Genomic DNA, 24,582 nt, shown 5'->3' with positions numbered 1-24,582 from the left:
AAAATGGATTGGGAGCCTTAGCTGGATTTGTTCAGTGGATAGAGCATCAGACTGTGGACTGAAAGGTCTCAGGTTTGATTCCGGTCAAGGGCACATGCCTGGGTTGTGGGCTCAATCCCCAGTAGGGGGCCTGCAGGAGGCAGCCAATCAATAATTCTCTCTCATCATTGATGTTTCTATCTCTCCCTCTCCTTTCCTCTCTGAATTCAATAAAAATATATTTTAAAAAATGGATTGGGTAATTTAAAAAAGTATAAAATATTTTTCTGCGATGATTTTTACCTAAACCATAAACAAATAGACCTTGGCTTACACTCAATTAAAAAAGGTAGTGATTATCTTCATATCTATAGTCTGACATGAAGATAAAAGCTAGGTATTACAAGATAATGATTTCCAACTATCTCTCTCAAATTAACTTTTATAAGCAGACTACTTACCAAAAGAAAAATCACATAACTTTGAATATGAAATAGATGAGGTAAGAAAGAGTATAACAAGGGTTTGGTTGTCTCTCCCACTCCTATTTATGTTACGCGCCACGTTGGCTGTGATTTTGAATGCTCTCACTTCAACAATGTTGTGTGCTGTGGGACAAATCATGGAGCCTATGCATCCTGATAACTCTACACTATTAAACAAACCACCCTAAAAACAAAGATTGATAAATCAATTTCCTTTATTATTTATTCTTAAAGTCAAATCCCAGACACCATGTTGGCAGTAAAGCCGACCATTACTCTCATATCTGAAATGTGTTTTGCCTTCCTCAAAACACAGCATTTTGCCTTATTTATCTCTAATGGCATTAAGTGTATCCTTCTTGTATTAAATGTGCCATGCCTTGTCATGTCTGAGCATTTTATAGGCTCCTTTATGGCTGGAAGTTATGCTAAAGAACTATTTTTTACATGAGTACATGAATTTTCAAACATTGGTTTTGATATTACATAAATCTACTGCAAAGGCCATGTATTTAAGATAAAAGGAAGAATCAATTTTTGTGTTTCTGATGGGCACTCCTTTAGGGTGATGATCGTATGAAGCTTCCCAGTCCAAACGACAGCAAGTTCTTTCAGAATCTCTTGGATGAAGAGGATTTGGAAGATATGATGGATGCTGAGGAATACCTGGTCCCTCAGGCTTTCAACATCCCACCTCCCATCTATACGTCCAGAGCAAGAATTGACTCAAATAGGGTAAGAAGTCATTATATACCAAGTATCATATTAGTATCATATTATTACTGAGAAATGAAATTATGTAAATATATTTAAAGGCTAAAATTACAGAACAATTTTATACCCCAAATCAGTGTGATTGCTAGCTTAACAACATACCATATACCATACCTAAAACAACTATTCTAAACTTGACATATGTAGTTAATTTTGGAATAAAACTATAGAATACAATATGCACTTTGAAATATCTTCAAGATTTCAGGAGGGGGAACATTTTCTTTATCTTAAGTAAATTAAAACAAATATTATTTTTAAAATTCTAAAACCAATTCAAATGATGAAAACTGCACATGTATAAATAAATGAAATTTTTTATCAAGATGGGTTTTCTACTTTTCTTTCTTAATAAGATGATATAACTTACTAGTCAAGAGGTAATACCAATACAACTCTCTTTGACTCAGAAACATTAAATATTTTGTCAAGTTGAAGCAGAAAGAGAAAATTGTGCAATCCTTTGAATGAAATTAATAATATTAGGAGGACTGCTTAATCATTTTGAAGATGTAGATTTGTTTTGAAAGAAACGTCTGAAAAGAATTTGCATTTCACTTATCATATTAAGCTCATTCTCTATGAATACGATTCTTTTTCTGAAAACTGTCAATCCATGTATCCATTTATATGTTTATTTTAAAATGTTATTCATAATTCATTCAGCATGTATTGAGTATCTCTGCATGTGACGCATTATTAGACACTGGAGATTGAAAGAATTTCGACATACCTCCTGCCTTCAACAGTGCCCAGTAAATGAAAGAGACACACAACTATAGAGACAGAGTACAGCATTAAGTGTTGTTACCAAGAACTGGCCATTGTATCGCAAGGAGAAGCAGTAAAATAATGTCTGTAATCTTTTATTTTCATTGATAAGGCATAAATATGATGCTTAGTTTTTTTTCTAAAGAGCCATTCTTTTCTCTAAGTCTCCTCCTCCAAGAACATTATAACTTGCGAAACAAGGAGCATTCTAATTGTCTTGACCCTGGACATAATAAAACGTTCACCTTGCTGCTCATTCTCTAAAATAAAGTTGACAGCAATAATAAAGTAATACCTAGTATTTCTTATATGTCAACACACATATAGTGTCCTCTAATCCTTCCATCAGTCCCGTGAGATCCTATTATTATTGTTCCCATCTTAAAATGAGGAAACTTGTCACAAAGTGATGTGATTTGACTAGTATCACACAGTTAGCCAATGGAAGAGCTGGTTTCTAATGCATGCCGTCTGTCTCTACTACACACGCTATTGCTTCAGAGTTAATAGAACGTGTTATTTTCATGATATGGTCGTTTTTATTGACAACAACTTCAACATGCTATTTGGGGAATTCCCAGATGATTTTCTTATAAAATGCATCCCCAACCTGCCCAACACCTTTTGCCCAGCCTAGAAGGTCTGATATAGAAAGAGTCAGTGGTGGAGATCTCAAATAATTTTTCTTTTCTATGAAAAATATGTCTTGCATTCCAGTGGGGAGGGGATATAACTAAAAGATTTAAAAATTAAATCAACTAACATATATTGACAATCAATCTCTAATGGGAAGGAGCAGTGGTTAGGTGTATGAAAGGGGCACCTTTCTTTTCCTCTGCACATTTAGCAAAATGGCCAAATTATGTCTTCGGTATTTATAATTCTATGTGACAACTTTATAGCTTTTTATTAAAACAGGGAAATTTTAAGGAAATTGTTTTCCTTACTTAACATGAAATGCAACAAAGTCCAAAAGTTTGAATCTTTCTCTTCTCATAAGAATTCTCAAATTCCAAATTTCTCTTCATTTTAATTTATACTCAATGCAAGGAATGTTTAATAAAGATTTGAGGTAACTAAATGGAATTAATGAGAAAAAAGTAGAACCCACAGAAGGAATTACTTGGTCCTCAGCCATCATTTCTTATTCTACATCATTACTTAAACAATATTATCTGTACTATTCTTTTTACTTTTCCTGGTCATTGTTAAAGGAATTATGCTTAAATATCGCTTTCATTTTCAGGCATTAAAAAGCTTCACTAGTTATCTATGTTATTCTATTTTTTCCCAACCTGGCTTTATGTAACTTTTATGGTAATTTTTAACATGTGAAAATTCTCCTACCCCCTTCTTTTCTATAAAGCTAAGTTATGTTATGTTATACTTAGAAAATAGGTTACTTCAGTTTTAGGAATTGTGGATAACTTAGGTGGTAAAGGAATATCTTAAAGTGAATTTTAATCTGATGTTTCTTAAGAATATTCTTTGGACTTTAAAAGATAATTATCATAAGACTAGAGGCCCGTTGCATGAAGAGATTCGTGCAATAGGCCTCCCCTTCCCCTGGCTGCCGGCACCGGTTTTCCTCCGGCACCCGGGACCCAGGCCTTCGCTCCGATGGAGCCTTCAATCTTAGCTCCTCTGCTTCGCCCCTACATATGCAAATTAACCACCATCTTTGTTGGCTTAATTTGCATACTCTCCTGATTGGCTGGTGAGCATAGTGGAGGGATGGTTAATTTACATGGTTGTCTATTATTAGGTAAGATAATTCCGTTTTCTTGGATAGTGACTGCTCACTAGCCAAGCAACTTTAGGCAATGTTCTGAATAACTTTACGACTTTTTTTCTTCATTTTTAAAATAAACACATTAATATTTATCTAAGATGATTATTAGGCATATGACTTTGAAAAATTGCAGAGTATCTGGAGTGCCCAGCAAGTAAACAATTCTTACCATCTTTTTAGAATCACCCAAAGATACTTGGTTGAAGACCAACTAACTATTAGTAAATAAGAAAAGCAAAGTCTATTTATTCAGAGAGTGCTATAGCAAAGGCATCAGCCACCATGGCTAATGTTTTGGCAGAGACTCAAAGGCAGACAGAGGAAAGAGAAAACTTTAGTGGGAGAAAAAGGAAGGCTTTGAGTATGTTCTGTTTGGAGGTTGTTGTCCTGAGGAAGCTGTATGTGGGCGGAGTAGAAGTGGGGCATCTTATGTGATTCATTAAGGGTACATATTTTGCTTTTTCTGATTGTTCCTAATTTGAAAGTGGGGACAAAAATGAAGGAAGCTGTTAGTTATTAAACAAGCTTTGGTGCCTAGCCACTGTGACTCAGTGGTTGAGTGTTGACCCATGAACCAGGAGGTCACAGTTTGATTCCGGTCAGGGCATAGGCCTGGGTTGTGGGCTTCATAACCAGTCGGGGGAGTGCAGGAGGCAGACTATCAATGTTTCTCTGTCATTGATGTTTCTGTCTCTCTCTACCTCTCCCTCTCTATTTTCTGAAATCAATATAAAAATATTTTTTAAAAATTTACGTCTTGATAATTTTGAACCAACTGTTACACAAGTTATCGTTTAGCTTCCTGAACTGCTCCTAGAGATAGTAAATCTGACATAGCCAACTGGCTTTCTGGGCCATGTGTGGCACATCTGGTTTCCTGGGAAGGTTGCTGTCAGTTGTGGGTTAGATCTCTATTTTTTTTTTTAATATATTTTATTGATTTTTTACAGAGAGAAAGGGAGAGAGATAGAGAGTTAGAAACATCGATGAGAGAGAAACACCGATCAGCTGCCTCCTGCACATCCCCCACTGGGGATGTGCCCACAACCCAGGTACATGCCCTTGACCTGAATCGAACCTGGGACCTCTCAGTCCGCAGGCCGACGCTCTATCCACTGAGCCAAACCGGTTTCGGCGATCTCTATTTTTAAATATGATCTGGTCATTGTCTGTTTGTATAATCAATCTATCAATAGGTTTTAGGTTCTATTGCTACCTTATTTTCTCTCTTGATATATTTACTTAAATACATTTTGCCCAACATTCCAATTAAATGTTCAATACAGTTTTGAAATTTCTGAATACATTTATTTTCTGTTAATGCAGACTTATTTTTCTTTCAAGTTACCTCGATTTGTGTTTGTTTGGTATAATGAACTATACATTAAATGCAACAGCAATAGATAGGTAATAAATTAATGTGGCTAAATATATTTTAGTTTTAATAATAGTATAAAGTTTAATGTAAAAGTTTCAGTGCATTTTCTTATAGAGGATGACATGAGTGCAATTGTTACAGAACCATTCAGTCATTTGTGATGAGTAGTTTTAAAGATTAAATGCCCTACCTCTTTGAAAACATATCAGCTAATTCCAAATTATCCAGGCCAACAGAGACAGGGAGCCTCATAGCTGCTGCATAAGATGGAGCCAGAGACCCACCGTACATTTATCATTATAGTTTAAACTTCTTTTTGATTTTTTAAGGAATAATTGTATTAACAGATTTGTACTTTATCCTTCCTGGTTGTCCCCACTCTCCCAAAGATGGGTATATAAATGAGTTGAAATATAGCTAAATGTAGTCAGAAGAAGTAAAGGATGAGTAAAATAAGAGTTTGGTACCTCAAATTTTTATCAGTTTCTAAATAATTGAGTATAGGCTAAATATCTGACATCTCAAAATATGTGACTTCTATGTTTATTTTGTACCACTATCACATTGCCCTCAGATAAGATTTCATAACTTTGATAAACATATTTTAGTAAGGCTGCCACACACATTGTAGTTATTTTTGGTGTTCTTACCAATTCATCACTTAAAAAATAGAAATAAAACATTGGTCTCCCTGTAAGATTTATAATATTGTGCTATATACGTTTCTAGTAATGCATAAAACAGTAGAAATTCAGGCAAAATGATGATGCAAAAACAATAATGTTATTCTTAATAATGACATTTGAAAATATGAGAACTTCATCTGGGTTTGTCTTTGCAGTCCAGTAAATCAAAACCATGACCTTTATTTTATGAAATAATAAAAATAATGATAATAATATCAGCTAAAGCTTACTGAGTGTTTACTATAACCCAGGTACTATGCTAGGTGCTTAATATTAACTATTTCACAAAGCTCTATGAATTAGGTGTTAATATTTGTCTGGCTTTAAGAGTTAAGAAAATTGAGCTGTGAAAAGTTTAGGTAACTTACAAAATGATAAAAAGCAGAGCTAGAACATCCAGCTTTCGACAGTCCCACATGGAGTCCTATTCTTGACATAGCAACTTACTATTAAATTATTTGCTATTTATGGAACAAACACTTTTCTTTCACTCAATGGTAACTGGCGAACAGCAACAAAGTTAAATGTCAAGAATTTCACATTCTAGAACCAATGCTTTGACCCTTCAGCCTCGGCCGCATCATTTAATCAGACTCAGTTATTTCGTGTCAATGATGAGAGATGGAAATAGATCACCTGTAAGTTTTTTCTAATTTTAAAAATACCTTACCACAGAATGACTTTTCAAAATGAAGATTATACTTATGCCTTAATTTACTTGTGAAGAGTATTTAATTGGAAAATGACCGAAAGCATGTTGGGCTACTCCTCTACAAAACATTTTTTTCTTATGTGGTTAAATATAGAAGAGGAAAAGCCCATAGTTAAGGAAGCATCTCATAGCTAAATGATGTAGTGGGAGAACTTCGTGATGATGTTACAAGGTTACTCTGGTTGAAATTTACCAAGGATCAATATCAATTCTAACCGCAGATGCTACTTGATGATAAATGATTGTAGACTCAGGAGATTGGTTTTACATTTCTTCCAAAATATGTCAAGGATTCCTGCAAAATATCCTTAGTCTGATGCTTGGGATTTTTTTTTTTTTTTTTTTTTTTTGCTTTTTTAAAAATTTATTTATTTATTTATTTATTTATTTATTTATTTATTTATTTATTTTTAAGTTTTATTGCTTAAAGTGCTTGGGATTTTTTTGTTTGTTTGTTTTATACCTTATCTACTAAGCCAAAAGAAGGAGCGCTTCCTATTAAGACATTCTATATCACTGGGTATTTTTTGTCACAATATGTTTCTTATTTACGCGGTAATGTCTTAAACTGTCCAATGTATTATGATGAAGAATTAAATTAGTTAATATATTGAATGTTTATCATGGTCTAGGCACTATGCTGGACATAAGGGTGCAGAGTTGCAAGACAAAGGTTTCTGCCTGCAAAGATTTTATATTCTAGTTGAGGAAATGATATTCTAAGAGCAGTATGCCAGGTATTACAGGAAAAAGATAAAGGGAATCAAATCAGTTAACGAGGCTATAGAAAGTTATTTTGGCTGTGTTATTATTGGAGGATGAACTTTTAAACATGTAGCTTGAAACAAAGGTAGAGTTTTGATAGAGCAGGTCTGTAATTTGTCAGAAGGCAAACAACAAAAAGTCCAACAGGAACAAAGGCAAAAAAATGCATTTTTAGGTTTACATTTAATATTCTCGTATTTTGTTTTGTTTTGGGTGTCTTTAATTCAAAGCCTTAAAGCTATGCTAATACTTCCTATTATCTACTTGAAAACCTAGTATTAAAATGAAAATATTTCTATACTGTACATGCTTGAAAATTCTTATAAGTTATCTAAGGAAGTAGGATGGACCTCCTTCTAATTTTCTTATCTTTGGTCAATGTTATGAAGGTTTGGAATCTCTTGCTTCTCATTAAATTCACCCAATTAAAAACAAAGTGCATTTTGTCCTTCTTGAAAAACAACTCTGAAATCCCTAACTTATCTTTCTCCTACCATGACTCTAGTTCAGGCCCTCACCACTTCACAGGAATTACTACAATATCCCCCTGACATCCAGTTTTTTTTTTTAAAAATGTGCTCAATTTCTAAATATAGTGTTTACATTTTACCTGATGAAGAACAATATGAGTGACTATTTCAAGCACCTGATCATTTATCAGCACTGCTTCCTTTTATATTTTTGTCCTCGTCTATTTTGAATACACCTATCATTTTCATCACTGGGATAAACTTGAGTGATATATATTTTATTAGATCCCTCTTTATATGATATATAATCCTATTGTCGCAAACAGTTGAAGGACTTTTGAACATTTATCCCAGGAAATGCCTGGGTCATTCCAGTTGACCAGTCCCTTGCAATTTATTTTCTACTATTCTCTAGCTCACACCACACAAATACCCAGAGCTGTAAGCATTATTGCAACACTGATCTCTTTCAAAATATAGATCATGTTGATGCTTTCTGTTTTAGATTGAAGGTGTGGGTGAGTAGCTGATTTATTTAACAGAGTTGTCTCTGCTTATGTGTTATGAATATACCTTTTTTTCCCCTAAATAAGAACATAGTGTCAAATATCATTTATTATTCCAAGTTCTTTAAAATTACAGAGATATTTTTTAAAAGCACTGATCTCTCTAATTTTTTACTAATTTGATAGTATCCCTCACCCTCTTGAATCATTACTTTATATATAACAAAATATCAGTATCTTTTTGCATAATGCCCTCTCTACCAGTGACTATCTTAAAATCTGCCTATAGTGCTTAAGTTATACTACTCTTCCTAAGCTTTTTTTTTTTTGTTAACAAAGTATTTTTTACCAGTACTTATCTTTCATTTTACTCTGACTCTATAAGGATTTTCATTTACGTTTTGGCCACAACAAACCCTCTATAGTACAAGTGGATTCTTCACTTAACCCTATGTTTAGGAAATACAAACAAAATTAAACTTTTCTGCAATTTCTTAAGTAATAGAGAGATCACTTGTAGACTTCTCTTTTAAATTGTATCTCCAGGTATTATAGAAATCACTTCCAACAGATTTGGACTTGGCTCAGTATAGGATACTATGCTTTCCTCTATAGTTATTTTATTCTTTAGGGACTCTGCCTTTTTTGTTGGAAAATGACTGCCTAAATTCCTTTTAACATTTTTCCTTACAATAAATAGTACTTATCCTTTCTCTTCTATCTATAAACAAATTTTAGCCCTCAATTTGTTTAAAACTAAATATTAATGCCTATAAATGCATGCTTGTGCATGCAATAGAGGTGGGATATCTCTTACAGTATGGTAAATCAGTGACCCCCTTCCACTCACCTCCCCCCGGGCTAAAGTGCTGAACAAGATATTTAGAACTTCCCAGCTTCAGAGTTGAGGAAGCAGGAGAGGTTGGCAGGAAATTTACACCCAAAAAATTTTTTTCCTAAACATAAATTTCCACACTCCCATTTACACACAGACACTGGGCACTCCTTACCATACGAATAACATAACCTTTTCCCTCTCATCTGCTGCTTCCTTTTCCTTCCTTCCCCCTAGTAGCTATGTCCTCTGGACACTGTTCCAACTAGATTTTCCCTGAATGGAATGTGGTTTGTCCTTGGCCCAACTATGTAAATCAACTCTAAATATAGTAATGGGACTGAGCTGCTCCATTGTAGTATGAAGTGGGTGTGCAAGTAATTACATACTTATAGTGTGACAGGGCTGGAGGGCATCCTAAAGACCTTCTAGTACAAATGCTCTCATTTTACAGATGTGTAAACTAATGCTTCAGAAGATAAAACTCAGTGCCCTTTGCTTTAAAGGAAAGGTGGGAAGCCATGCTCCAATCTCTCCTAAGTTTGGCATTCATTGGTCTAGCATCAATCCAATTCTCTATTGGTACTGCCTGATTTTTGTCTGTTTGTTTATTTGTTTTTCTGGTCAAAACTATGGAAATATCAACTTTGACTTTAAGTCTAATGAGATTTAGCACCAGTTGGTTTAAAAGGTTCCTGCTGGGAGTGCAAGAAGCCATAGACCTTGCTCCTGTTTTGCCTCCTCTCCTTATTCTTCTGTGAGACTCCCTGTAGCCGAGAGTTAATGGTGTAGAAGGATCAAATGGAATTGACAGAGCCAAAAACTCAAAACAAAAACACAGAGAGAAGAGTCTCTGCTTTGGGACTCAGTGATAACATGCTTGAAAATAAAATGGTGCTTATAAGTTTCACAAGTGTCTCAAAGTTTTCAAACATGAACTTAAATATAGCTGCCATGTATTGATCACATATTTATGTATTAGGTTCTGCTCTGAGCTTTTACATTTATTTGGGTAAGTGGAAAGCATAACTGTTTTCATTTTACATATAAAGCTTTCGCTGGTGCCAATCTCATGGGTGTGTTTCGATCTGTCATCGATCATGAATTTGGATGACACTTCTATTATAGAGAAAGGGGGAATAGCAATATTAAAATATTTCTTCTAATTAATTTCCTTTCAATGTGGATGAATACGTGCACTGGGCCACTAGTTATAAAATAAGAGAGAAATTTTCATTCTTGGACCATTTGCAAAAATAGGTGAGAGCTAAATAATGCTTGAAAGTTTACAAAGATCTCTGACACATGTGGCATTTTATTTTCACACCAGAATCCCAATAAAACAGTAATCAAAATCCCTGACCTAGTAAATGACTTGGTAACTTGGTTAAAAGGTTGGTAACTGGAGACCAAACCAGGGTCAGGTCTTCTAACTGCAAACTGAGTGGCCTCCTAATAATGATTCATCTTAAAGAACACCCTGCAGGCATCACTGTAGATTCTTACCAGTACTGGAGTTAGACACGGCAAACAGGCTCCCACAAACACCAAGACAGCATGGACCGTAGAAATGCTGCTTGTTTAAGGAAAGTCTTTCGGTGATCTTTATGAAATTATTTCACTCTTGAGCAATTGTCGGCTAGCATAAGAAGCCTTTTTGAACAATCAAAAGAGGCTTTTATTCCCTTCAAAAGTGGAAATGAAAAAAAAAATCAGATCTAGGAAAGGAAACAAAGAGGAGGAAGGGGCAACTAGAGATGATACTTAGATTTCGAATGTTAATGAACATTTTATCTAAGTCATTGAGATGGTTATTTTTTAGTATTATTGACACAAGACTCCCAGCTCTGACTGTACATTATTGGAAGCAATCTCATCAGGAAGCCTATTCTTTAATGCACTAGACCTGGAGAGCATAATTGTGAGTTTCTTTAGCCTTGACACAATAGGAGTGGGAGATTATCATCAACTTCCCATTCACAGTGTGGGGAAGTTAATTCATGTATTTATTTATTTATTTGTACAAATCCATCTTTGTCTGCCAGAGCTCCCTGTTCAGGCCAGCTTGCGACCATGATTATTTCTGCGAAGGCGTGAGGGAGAGATGCTCTATTTCTTTCTCAATAAGGACTGATGGCATTTTGAGCGGTTCAGAATATCCTGTGATTACTCCGTGAAACAGAATGGAGAAGATGGTTGTGCATAGTGGGGGCTGGGCTTGCTCATCAGCTTTCCTTTGTGCACTCCCCGCTGTTGAACATCCCCTCATCACAAGCATCTTGCGTCTTGGTCTCTTTCCTCCCTCACCTGCCCAAATGAAAAGTTCCTCTTTTTGTTTGGAATTCTGGCACACCGGCGTGTTCTAAAGAGAGGCTAAATGGTGCTCTGTGGACCAGCCTGTCATTACACTTGAGCAAAAGCTGAATTAAGGGGTGGGTAGACCACCATGAGAAAATCTCCATATACATTTGCTACACAATGTTTTCTGCATTGTGATGAAAAACAGCCCTGTAAATCAGAGAGGCAAAGAATTTGGATGTTGAATTGACAACAAATTTGGTTGCTTTTTTCAACAATAACCATAGGCATTATTTAATAACATCCATACTTAATAGTTTTCTATCTCTGAAAGAAAATAATAATGTTTAAAATTCTTTAGCATAGCAGAGATACTGAGACATATACAATTATGTTTAAAATTCTTTAGCATAGCAGAGATACTGAGACATATACAATTCAGACTTTTTTGGAGTCTGGTATAATCTCATTTTAATTGGAGCCAGATACTGTAGTTATGTTAGAGAGAGCAGGCCATTGGATACTCACTACGTGGAAATGCCTAAATCATTCCTTTACTTTTAGTAACCATGCATATGTATGAGTAAGATGTGTTTCAAAGAATAAATAATAATAGGAGAGGCTTATTTATTACTTATTTTGTGCCAGATATAAATTAAGTGCCTATTATTTATTCCTTTATATCCATGAAAACTTTACTAGGCCGTTACTGTTAGGATTGCCTGTGTTTATGGAAGAAAACGGAGGCACAGCTATTGAGCGGCAGGACCAGGCAGCCCGGTGCTAGTGTCCCAAGAGGCTGCACACTTTACCACAACGATGCGTTGCCTCTCACCCTGCTTCTGAGAGCTTTTGCTGTTTTATCATTGTGTAAGGTTAACACTCAGTACTGTAAAGATCAGATGAGCACATCAGTAAAGTATTTTGACTTTTTGAATTTTTACTTGCAAATTTTTTCATTAATTTTGAGCTTTCAGGACTAAATGGATAGTCTTACTAGTAGTTTCTTATTGACTTATTCAAGCTTAGAAAGTTTTACTCACCTCTGTCAAATAATAGATTATTTCAGGCCAGTAGCAAAGAGCATCCATTCAATCATTTATTCATTGAGAAAACAGTTATTGAGATGTCTACTATCTATCTAATCTCATGGTTGCCTACGAGGACCACATCCAGTCCTGCCCTCAGGAAATACACAGATAAGTAACTAGCCAATAAAATGCAACGAGGAGGATGTTACAATAGGGACAAAGCATGCTTAAGGGGTCATATGGACAAATTGGTGTTAAGCATGGAACTGAAAAGGCTAGATTTGCGTAGAGTGAGAAAATTCTGGCAGTTTTTTGAAATGTAAACTAAAACAGACTGATTACCTTTGGAGGCAAAGGAGATAGCATGTAAAGTTTGATATAAATGATTGTTTTGGGAATAGAATTAACAGGAATTGGGTACCAGTTGAGTATTTCAGAGTGAGATGGAGAGAGAAGTCAAGGTAACACCAAATTTTCTAATTGGGAAATTTAAAAGATGTTAACATAATTACTCATGCATGAAAGAATAGATGATGCAGAATAAGGAAATGTAGATAATATCTTGAAATATAAGTAGATATAGCTACCAGCTATTGAGGAATATGTGTCTAGACCTCCAGTGAGGTAAAGTCTGGATTTTGAAATCATTATTATTATTGATGTATAACATATTGGTCTTCTTTTTGAGTTATTTTGGTAGAATGTGGAACTAATGGAGAGCAAAATACAACTGACTGAAGAGTAAAGTCAGGAAGTGGGGATTTATTTGAAAAGGTTTTTTTTGTGTGTGTATAAAGGGAAGAAAGGAGACGTAAAGTGAGTTGAGGGTGAGAGATAGGTCAGAGGAAGTTTTCTAGAATAATGGGTATCTGAACATTCTCAGAGTGGAGTGAACTAGCAAAAATCATAAAGACAGAAAATAACAGGAAACAGGAGAGTAGGCAGAGAAAAGTCCAGAGGGCACTGGGGGAAGATAAGTCCCAATATAGTCAAAGAAGTTTTCATCTTGGATGGGAGGAGATCATCTTTGACACAAGGAAATCTGAGAATGAGATTTTAACCCACCTGTCCAGTGGGGATTTTTCTGTCCCCTGAGCACCAAGTAAGAATTTACTCAACCTAAAATTTATAGATGGAACACATTCAAACAGCTTCCCCAATTTTTTTCATCTAATTCACTGAGGAACAAAAGTAATTATTGATGTAATTTGGTAAACTGGCAATGTGTAATACCAGACCATGTGTACTGAGGTCCAACTGACTATATTTAAGCCTGGGCTTCAGTACTTACTCGCTCTGTAAACATGAACCACCAACTTAACTTCTCAGTTTCTCTAAAATGAGGATACAAATAATATCTACCATAGGTGTGTATAAGGATTGAGTGAAATAATACAGATGAAATACTTCAAAAGGTATCAATAAATAGCCATTGGCTCTTCTTTCTTCATGGGCTCCAATTTCCACAGGTGGCACCTCTTTCCCACTCTTCATTGACTACCAGCCTTTCTTTGATTTACACAACTCAGTCTCTTCCTTTCCCCAACAGTAGGTGTAATTCACACCAAGACTTTATGAGTTTGATAGATTTTATTAAAGATAGAATTTGTGTACAGACTGAAGGTTCACAGCTTAGAGAGCAGTCTTCTCTCGCTCTCTTCCCCACTCTTTGATTTTTTTTCCTCTGTTTTCTCTCTGATGGGGATCCAAATTTTCTTTTCTTTGTCTTGTAGTATAATTTTCCTCCCATCAGAAGCCTCGGCACTTGGCTCATGATTGATTTGCCTTCTACACCAAACACTTCATCAACATTTTTTGGTAATTGTTAACAAACTCAGGTAGATGTCTTCCATGAGATATTCAGACCAGTTGCAATAACAAGTCATAACAAGTAATAACTTTTCCATTTTGTTATAATTTATAGATTAAACTGAGGGGCACCAAACATAGTGATGTTTAGATTATATTCTACTATACAGACAGCAAGGTTTTTTTCAGAGAGGGAGAAGAACAGAGATGTGTTTCAAAGCTTTAAGAAATTGGTGAAGCTTATGGAAAAAAAATGCAGTGATAATCCCAGCCAGCATGGCTCAGTGGTTGAGCTGATCAACCTATGAACCAGGAGGTGATAGTTCGATTCCAGGTCAGGGCACATGCCCGGATTGTGGGCTGGATCCCAAGTATGGGCAGGTGGGAAGCATCTGATCAAGGATTCTCTCTCATCATTGATGTTACTCTCTCTCCCTCCCTCTCACTTCCTCTCTGAGATCAAGAAACATATATAGTTTTTAAAAATGCAGTGGTAAGGCATATGAACAAAGACTAATTATAGGCCAGTAAATCTTCAGACTCAACAAAGGTAGAAATGTAGCTTTTTAGAGGCACCTCTCTACTTAGATGCATCATTGTTCATTGTACCACGGGGACTATGAGCAAGGGAGAGAAAAATTATTTGACACATCAAGAGTTGAGAGCTGGTAAGACCATTGTACCGAACAATACAGAAATTGAAGAAACTAAAGGTTGTATTGAGGATCAATGAAGTACTTAACCATATAGCATAGGTAAGTTCTTTTTTTTTTTAATCTATCTCTCATCTGTCTACCCTTCTAATGATCTTCTTATCTACATACTTATATATAATCATGTCCCTAATATGAACTGAGTGTCAAATAGGCTTCCCTTTATATACATCCCTTTGTTGTTGTTGTTAAAGCTTCAATTGATGATATTTTTCCATTTATTTTTAGAGAGTGTGCAAGGGAGGGGGAGAGGCAGAGAGAAAAACATTGATGTGAGAAAGACATATCAACCGGTTGCCTCCCACCTGTGCCAGCCGGGGCAGGGGATTTTGCCAGCAACTGAGGTACACCTCAAGTGCGTGCCCTTGTCCAGAATCAAACCAGGACCCTTCAATCCATGGGCTGTCTCTCTATCCACTGAACTAAACCAGCTAGGAGTATATACATTCTTATAAAGTATAACATTAACAAAAAGATGAGGATTCAGACCCATGTGTAGCTTACTTCAAAGCTCATGCAGGTAAAATAAAAGTGTCAAGGAATTAATTGAGGAGTCCTCAAAGCGGGGGCAAGAGGGGAGGCAGAAATGATTGAATTAGAAAAAGAAAATCAACTAAGTGAATGAAGAGGTGGCTGTGGCCAGATAAAAGGCTATTTTTAAAGATTCTACAACAAGATGTTTTTTCTGGTGATGTCAAGATATGGCTATCTGGTAGGTAAACTGAAGAAGTGATAAGATTACAGCCCAGGAGGAAACTATGGTGCTTAGATATTCAGTGTCATTCATGGTGAAAGGGGTTAGAAATGAGTCAGATATCGCTGAGCAATCTGAGTGTTACCAATGAACAATCTGAGTGTGGGAAAGTGCCTGTAATGATAACCACAAGAATAAGGGCCTATAGTGTAACTATTTAGCATGAACCTCAAGAAGCAGAGGGGTTTGAATGAATTTGGAAGAGTTATTTGAAGCTGTGGGAGCTTACAGCATATTAACCCTGGCTCTGATGCCGCAATTGAAACGTGGAATGAACAGCCCCACGAGAAAGCATATTAAGCCTCTGGATGGACAGGATGGCTGTTGGTGAGTGCCAGATTTCTGGTCAAGAATAAACTGTAGGAAACATTCCCTGAAAAGGGGGGGTAGAGCATGGATGGAATGAGGTTTTTGTGGAGCCAGATACATCATTGGGAGTAGGGGCGGAGCCTTTAAGAAAATGAATGCAAAAATAAAAATAAAAATCTCAAATTTACCAAATCACGTGAACCTATGAATTGAGCTCTTTCCAGGCTACGCAATGGAGGGCCTGAAATTTTAAGCTTTGTGCTTTAAGGTAAATTCACCCTTGGTAGAAGTGAGAAAACGTGTAGATGAAATGGCTAAGGGAAATGAACTTGTTCTTGGTTTCAAATAGCATGATAGTGAAAGCTTCCTTTGGGCCTTCTCTATTTAGAAACTCAAGATGATGGTATAGGCCAAAATTTAATATAACAGAGAACCCTTTATTTATTGTGCTTCCTTCCTCCCTTGTGACGGAGGACAATTAAGCATTTTAAAAAATTTCATTTGTGGGCTGGTAAACCTGACTAAATGCTTAGGATGAGCTTGTTGCTTGTTTTTGCTCTTCTCTTGACCAGAATTTCCAAGCAGGAGAATGTGAAGGTATTTCAAAGCAAATAATTCACAACCTGGTCTTGAATCAAGCTGTGTTGGAAATATCTTCTCCTCCTGCATAATTCAAATGCAATATGCTTTTGTATGGCAACCGACTGGATAAAAATCCTATAAGTGCCTCTGTGTGCAAATATTACTTCTAATTATGTAACTGGACAGTCAATGGGTCTGTGCTGCCTGCCACTACTTGAGGCAATTAAGCAGAGGCAGGGCTGAATCATAGATGAGCATTTATTCCAATACTGCAGGCAGTACAGGAGAGCACCAGGTCATCTATAAAAATCTGCTCTGTACTCCACCATAAGCCAGTGCTTATATTGGGTAGAACAGGGGTCCTCAAACTTTTTAAACAGGGGGCCAGTTCACTGTCCCTCAGACCATTGGAGGGCCGGACTATAGTTTAAAAAAAAAAAAAAAAACTATGAACAAATTCCTATGCACACTGCAAATATCTTATTTTGAAGTAAAAAAACAAAACAGGAATAAATACAATACTTGTATTTGCATGTGGCCCGCTGGCTGTAGTTTGAGGACCCCTGGGGTAGAAGGACAAAGATTATATGGGAAGTAGGCAAAAAGGGCAAATGGACAGTTTACAGATATGCAAAAGGGCTTGGGTCTTCAAAGGGCTTAGTGACATGCAAAGGCTGGGGTCCTCAAAGGGCTGGCAATTCTGGTTTCTGCAACAATATTGTTAATCTTTCCATGATAATAGGCAGCTCCAAATGGGGAGGATGGGCTGCATTTCCAGAAGAGTTCCCCGCTCCCAGAGGCAACTGCCAGTCAGGTTAGAATGTGCCTTTTTTAATCAGAATAAAATAATAACAGTTAACAGTGTTATTATTTTTTCTTACAATTCTAGCTGGTTCCCACTATTCTATTTCTGCCCCTATCAATGGTTCTTACCTGAACTTTGGTGAATGCCAGGCCTTTCACTAAGACTTTAAGAGATCAAGCCGAGGACTTATCAAAATGTCCACTTCTCATTTACTGTTTTTGCAAAATCTGGACTACTAGTTATCTTTTAAATACTTAGATAAGAAAATTTGGGAGAAATAAAAGATAAGACACTAATACAACTGGTTGGTTATATATTTCAGGAGCTTCTTGTCCTAAAAGATGATTCAGATGAATTAAAAACAGTTTCTAAAACTCTTGGATATATGTATAAATAATAAAAACAGTAAAGGTTCCTAAGAAAGCCTGGGGAACCTAACACTAAAGACATATGGCAAGAAAGACAACCATTCTTTTCTTTGTGATTGTATTAATACGATCAAGTATTAATATTTTCTGTTGTCAGAACATAGCTTCACCTTGGCTTAAAATCTTCCTTTAAAATAATAAGTAATAATCTGTGCTAGTGTATAATAAAGGACAAGGCGGCCTGGGAAATATACCAGAGGCCTGTCTTACCTGTCTAGTACATTTTTTGTTTGTTTGGTAGGGTAGTCCTTGGAAGAAAGCCTGGGATTTATAATATGTAGGAAAGTCTAATCTATTTTATTTTTCCCAACTCCAAATCATTTATTAAGTTATTTTTTTTTTCAGGTTGCAAATCTAAGCACTTTATTGTAACTTAGCTATTTTCTTTTGGAGACATGTTTTTCTTACAAGTCTTTAATATGCTCATAAAATCTATAAAATGCTTCCAATATTAATTTATTAAAGAGGTGAAAGAGAAATTCTCTTTCCATCAGACAGGGTAAGAGAGTTCAAACATTTCCTGCGTTACTATTTGTCTCTCTTAATGTGCCAGTTTTCCCTGAAAAATATTAGCCATCCCAGAGAAAAAAAAATTTCATCTAAGCACATGTTCAGCACTGAGGATTTCTCCTTGGCCTGTTGACAATGCCTCAGCATGAATTCTGAGGCATTTCTTATTAGGAGTCTGTCTGGATGCATTCAAGTGTTCAGTAGAAGCGATTCAAGAAAATCAAGGCCAACACATATTCTGCGGAAATATGAATTTCTAATGTTTGTATTTCATTGACTCTCACCATCATCTTCTAAAGAAAATGAAAGTCATGAAGATTTCATTTCAGTTTATCATAATCTCTACTGTTAGGTTGTTCAGTTAATTTATTTTAGTTGGTTAAGGATTTTATCATTGGACATTTAATATGTAACTTTCTGAGACTAAATGGAAAAAGAGTTCTAAAGGGTCTTGCTTTGATTTACTGATGCACAAAGAAAAGCATATCATTAATTTTAATTTTCAAAGGAATGTCTTACAATGTCTTTTTGATGTAGTAATTAATACACATTCAAATAAAACTTGTAAATTATTTCCCATTATTTTATTTACTTCCATAATACCAAACACTTCTCATATTTGTTTCAAATGAAATGAGATTCTAAATTTTCAATAAACCTCTATCACTACACATAAACATGTAGCTAAATGAACACTTTTATTCTTGTATATAAGAAAAAATAATGTTATTCTGGTATATAAGAAATGTATGCTTATTTGGTTTGCAGCATTTAGTATGGTTTGTATGAATGTTGTACAAGTTAGCATCCAGTTGTATTTCCTTTAACTGACTAGAAATAGTACCAGTTGTACATGCATATAATACATTATTTTATTCTATGTAACAAGAACATGAACCTATGAAACTCATAAAGCAGGCAGGACAGACATTATTCCCATTTTACAGATGAGAACACTATGCTTTGAGAAAAACTCATTTCCAGCAGCAGAGCTGTTGGGAGGCAGTGCTTTTCCCACAAGTGCAGCTTCTTCTCCTTCTAGAGACCACACTCTATAATTTTGATTTAGAATTTCAATTACTTATAACTATACTCTTCAGCCACGATTATCTTAAAAATGCTTTTTGAAAAATTTTAAGTGATTCTTCCTTATAGGTGTCTGTGCAATTCTCCTTGGTGTAGAAATATAGATGAGTGGTATATACTACTTTAAAAAGATACTTGTAAGGATTTGTGTTTAATTTTATGAGCCCAAACTACGTTTTCCATCTGCCTACAGGCAATTTATCCTCAAGGTCTGTCTTTCCTTTTGTCCGTAGTTAACAATTTATATCCTTCAGGCAGAAGCCTGAGCTTTCTAGACCTCCAAAGCAGTAGAAAACACAGAGATGTCTCCAGGGAGTGCTGTCATGCTCATGATAGAATCCTGAAGTTTTATAACTGGATGTGAAATGTCCATTGCATTTGGAAACATTCACTGTTGGTAGGAATACTTTTTTTTTTGCTATTAGAATTAATATTTCAAACAGTGCCTCTAGATATAGTAACCAATTGATAGGAAGAGTGAATATACTAGATGAGATATAATATTCAGATCATTGTTTGGGGTTCAATTTTCAACTTAGGATTTCCCTGGACTATCTGAAGAGTAAGACCTGTGTAATATATAATTTGAGGGGTGCTAAAATCCTATATTATTTAAAACATATCTGAATGGCTCAATGGAGTCCCTGGGATTCACATTGTTAGAGACACTCTTGGGTTTAATGTATCTTCCTATGTGTCCAGCCTTGGATTCAGAGACCTTTACTGAACATTCACCATGCCCATGTCTCTGGCCTGTGCTAAGTATCAAGGAAGAATATGTGGACAAATTAGAGTAAATCCTCTTCTAAGAAGGTTTAGAGTCTAAGGAAAAAAGAAATACTATGAAGTAAATAAACAATTCAAATATAGTTGATAAATTATTTATATAGGGCACATAAGTTCTTGATACATTTTTTAAAGCAATAGTGAAATGTAATCACTGCAATGATCATTTTCGATGGCCTAAACCTATAATGAAGGCAAATAACCTAGAAAAAGCATTGTGGAAACAATCTTGGGCAGAGGCCTGGAGGTGAAAGAGGTAATGGACCATAGAAGTAACTGAGGGAGCCAAAGGTGTGGCTGGAGAAACTGGCAAAGACAATAGCTACTAAATGCCTTCAATGTCATAAGAAATTGAGACTTGATTTAGCCTGAGGCAATAAAGAATTATAGTTTTTAAAGCAGGAGAATGAAGTGTGAGTATTAGAGTGGAGTGAAGAGAAGGACCAAGGTTGAGGAGACCCATTGAGCAACTATGAAAATACTCTAGTTAAGAAGTTATGTCATAATTACGTTTATCACATGTGCTTGTTGTTGCTAGGGAGTCCTGGTTTGCTCTTATTATCCTGGTTGAATCGTGAACCGCACTTTTTTACTCTCAAAGTATTACTGTTAGAATAATAAATTATATAACACCTTAGCCACACCTGAGATAGTGTGAATGGAGAGGATGGTTGGGTTCTCAAGGTGTTAAGACGTTCGACCTTGGATGCTTAGAAAGGAAGAGTAAAATAGAGGAGTCAAAGATGAAACTAAGATATTTGACTAGTACAAGTAGTTAAGTGGTTGATGCCATTCACCAAATCAAGAAAGATAAGAGAATTAGATTTGGTGTAGGGAAAAGAGATGTTCATTTTAGTTTTGGAAATGTGACACTTGAAATGCTATGGAACATTCCAAATTGAGAAGTCAGGCCAACAGTTAATTATATGGGTAAAAAATTGGTATTCAGTTGTTCAGTGGTATCTGATGCAGGGCCATTATGATCTACTAACACCAATATGAGAAATATTCCCGAAATTAATCAGACTAAATGGATGCCCTGTGGCCAGCGAGAGGCAATTCCCTAAAGGATAAGAGTGTAGGTAAGCGAGGACCATTTTGAAGTGAGTTACTGACTCAGAACGTTCCCTCTTTGGCAGGAGGACAATAATAGATACAGTCACATTTCCTGTAGAACTAGGGCAGCAATCAGTGGGCTCTGGAGTCTGTTAGGCATAAGTCAAGACTCATGGGCCTGCAATTGAGAAGTCAACCATGGAGAGGAAATGTTGAGATCAGACCTCACCTGCTTTAGAGTTTCACCTGGGTTGCCCTTAACTCAGTTAAGCAAACCTAATCTAGGTATTTCAAGTAGATTTTTTTCCTAGCCATAATAAACCTTAAAATGTTTTTCTAATTAAGCCTATTGATTTCTGTGTGATCTTGAGAAAAAAAATCACTTGCCATCTCTATTACCTTAGCTGAAAATAGAATGTGATTCAGTGATTTCTGGCATCCATGTTAGATTTAAACTGGATTCTCTTGTTTCAGGTCTATTTTATAGTTTGCCTTCTTTATATTTCTTTATTAAATTTTTAGTCATTTTAGAACTTAAAGAAAAATTATTATGACTGTGGTCTTGGCTAATCTAGAATATACATAGAAAACTAAGAAAGTATTGGTCATTTTTTTTTTTAATTTTAGGAAATTCTGAAGTGTTTTACAAATAGATGAAGGAGTTCTTTGTGTCTTTTCTTTTTCCTTTTTATATGCAGCAAAATGATATTTGGGGGCTTTGGGAAGAGCTTTTTTCTCTTGGGTTGCTTCCTTCAATCAGATATTCATTTTGGCTCAAAGCAGTTGTAAATACCAGCCTGTTTCTGTGAAATGTAACTGGTGTTTGCTCTGGGCTGATGGGACAGCCGTGTGCTGTTTGCTCTGTCAGTAGCTGTACCCAAGTATATTATTCAGATCAGCTCACACCAACCAGCTGTCCTAATTCCAGGTGGACTGTTAGAAGTCTTGCTACTTACATCAACAGCTTGTGCCACCTGGTAGCTTAAAGAGCAATAGTTAGATGAATCAGCCATTGTTGCAAAATAACTTTTTATCTAGTAAACAATTTGCATAAAACTATCATAACTGAAGATATTTCCAGTCTGGTCCACACTGAAATGACACGAACACTGAAAACCTTATCTGTATTATGTTAAATTGCCAACACCGATCATATAGGACACAAAATCAATTTAAATGGCAGATTTCATTTTATAAAATTTTCAATTCTATTTTATATATTATTTGTTTTCTATCTCTCACTACACAAACTATGCTCCTCATAATTTTTACATTCTCTTAATTTAGGTTAGCTTAAAAATTGTCATTGTTATTTTGAATATATAATAAAACTTCTCGAGCTTAGATTATTGCTAAGGGGGAGGTTAAAATATAGAATATTTTATTATTGCCTTATTATTTGCAAGTAAATAAAATGACTCCAAATAACCACTAAAGAAATAATTCTAAGTTGAACACTCTTATACATAGTGTTTTAGTGAACAAGAGTCATTTGCTGATAAATAATATCCACATGTGAAGAATGGAAAAATAAAGCAAATACAAGCTCACAAATGAGCTAACAGCCTATAAAAAAAAATGTCATAGTTTGAGTAGTTTAAATATACCTTTGCTATCTGGTTTTAAGCTGTTAATTTTCTTAGTGTGTGTATGAATACATACACATATGTATACACACACACACGTGCACATGCACACACACAAAGCCTAAAATTGTGATTTAAATGTCTTTTTAAAAATATACTTTTATTGATTTCAGAGAGGAAGGGGAAGGGAGAGAGAGATAAAAACATCAATGATGAGAGAGAACCGTTGATTGGCTGCCTCCTGCACTGAGCCACAACCCCGACGTGTGGCCTGACCTAGAATCAAACGTGATCCCTGGTTCATAGGTTGACCCTCAACCACTGAGCCATGCTGGCCAGGCTAAAGTCTTTACCAGTAGTACAAAAGAAAACATACAGGCTGGGGCAAAAGTAGGTTTAGGTTTATAGTTGTGAGTACACGAAGCATAAAGTTTATTCTTGTGTTATTATTTATTAATCATTGTATTATTTTCCATATGAAAAACTATAAATCTATTTTTGCCCACCCTGTATTATACTCAAGCCAAGGCATAGCATTTTAAATTCTAAAATAATGTCATTCAAATTCAGAATGTTTTCATGTTCTTGTTTCTTATTTTAAACCTGCCCTATAAATTCCTTAATTCTTAAAACTATTTCTGTAATCCCCAGACCTCCTCTCATTTTATAGTTTTAGATAGACATAAAAACCATTTACCATTAAGGTAAAAAAAATGCATATATCTATTTTTTTAATAACTGAATTTTATAAGTAGAACTAGAGGCCCAGTGCACAAAATTTGTGCACGTGGGCGGGGGAGGGAATCAGCCCAGCTTGTGTCCTCTTGTAATATGGGACCCCATGGGGGATGTCCTACTGCCAGTTTAGGCCTGATCCCTGCAGTCAGACATCCAACTGTCAGACATCCCTCTTGCAATTGGGACTGCTTGCTCCTACCCGCTTGCCTGCCTGCCTGCTTGCTCCTAACCACTCACTTGCCTGCATGCTCAGTGTGGGTCATAGTGATCACAACCGTTCTGGTTGTTCCATTGTAATGGTCGCTTAGGCTTTTATATCTATACTAATAAAATGATAATATGCAAATTAACCATCACTCCACAACAAAGTTGGCGGCGCCCATAGCCACAAAGATTGTGGTGCCCATAGCCACAAAGATGGCAGCGCGGGCCGGAACCACAGAGCTGGGCAGAGCGGGCACGAGGCTTGGCTTCCCTTGTCACCGGTGCTTGGCTTCCTTCATCGCTGCCCAAGCCAAGTCTCCCCAGGGCCACGAAAGAAGCCAAGCCTCCCGCCCGCTCCACCCTGCTCCGTGGCCACCACCCAAGCCAAGTCTCCCTGGGGTGACAAAGGAAGCCAAGCCTCCCACCACTCCGCCCAGCTCCGTGGCCACCACCCAAGGGTGACGAAGGAAGCCAAGCCTCCTAGGCCGGCCGCCGAGGGAGACATGTGGGGAGTGCAATGGGGAGACATGTGGGGAGTGAGCAAGGTTCCCTGTCTGGGGGTTCCAAATCCGCTGTTGGTTCCTTTCACTGTTGACTAGAGATATACAGGGTGTCCCACCAAAAGACATACACACTTTTAATACCTACTAATTCCAATAGGTTTAAGCATGAAAAGAAAAACAACAATGGAGCTGTTAAAAGTGCGGGCACAAATTGGCAGTCGGGCATTCCCC

The 24,582-nt window shown here is 36.2% G+C and overlaps 1 protein-coding gene across 1 annotated transcript in view; it reads left to right on the top strand.

The window, feature by feature from the left end:
- Positions 1-24,582, top strand: part of ERBB4 (erb-b2 receptor tyrosine kinase 4) — a 925,368-nt gene that overhangs the window by 885,598 nt on the left and 15,188 nt on the right. Inside the window, exon 26 of the mRNA XM_081095735.1 lies at positions 1,029-1,199. Coding sequence (XP_080951861.1) covers positions 1,029-1,199 — 171 coding nt within the window. The remainder of the gene's footprint in view (positions 1-1,028; positions 1,200-24,582) is intronic.

Source organism: Myotis nattereri (genome assembly GCF_964212035.1).
Source record: "Myotis nattereri genome assembly, chromosome: 7".
Lineage (NCBI taxonomy): Eukaryota > Metazoa > Chordata > Mammalia > Chiroptera > Vespertilionidae > Myotis > Myotis nattereri.
Note: the sequence above shows the minus strand (reverse complement) of the source record. Positions and strands in the feature narration are given on the sequence as shown.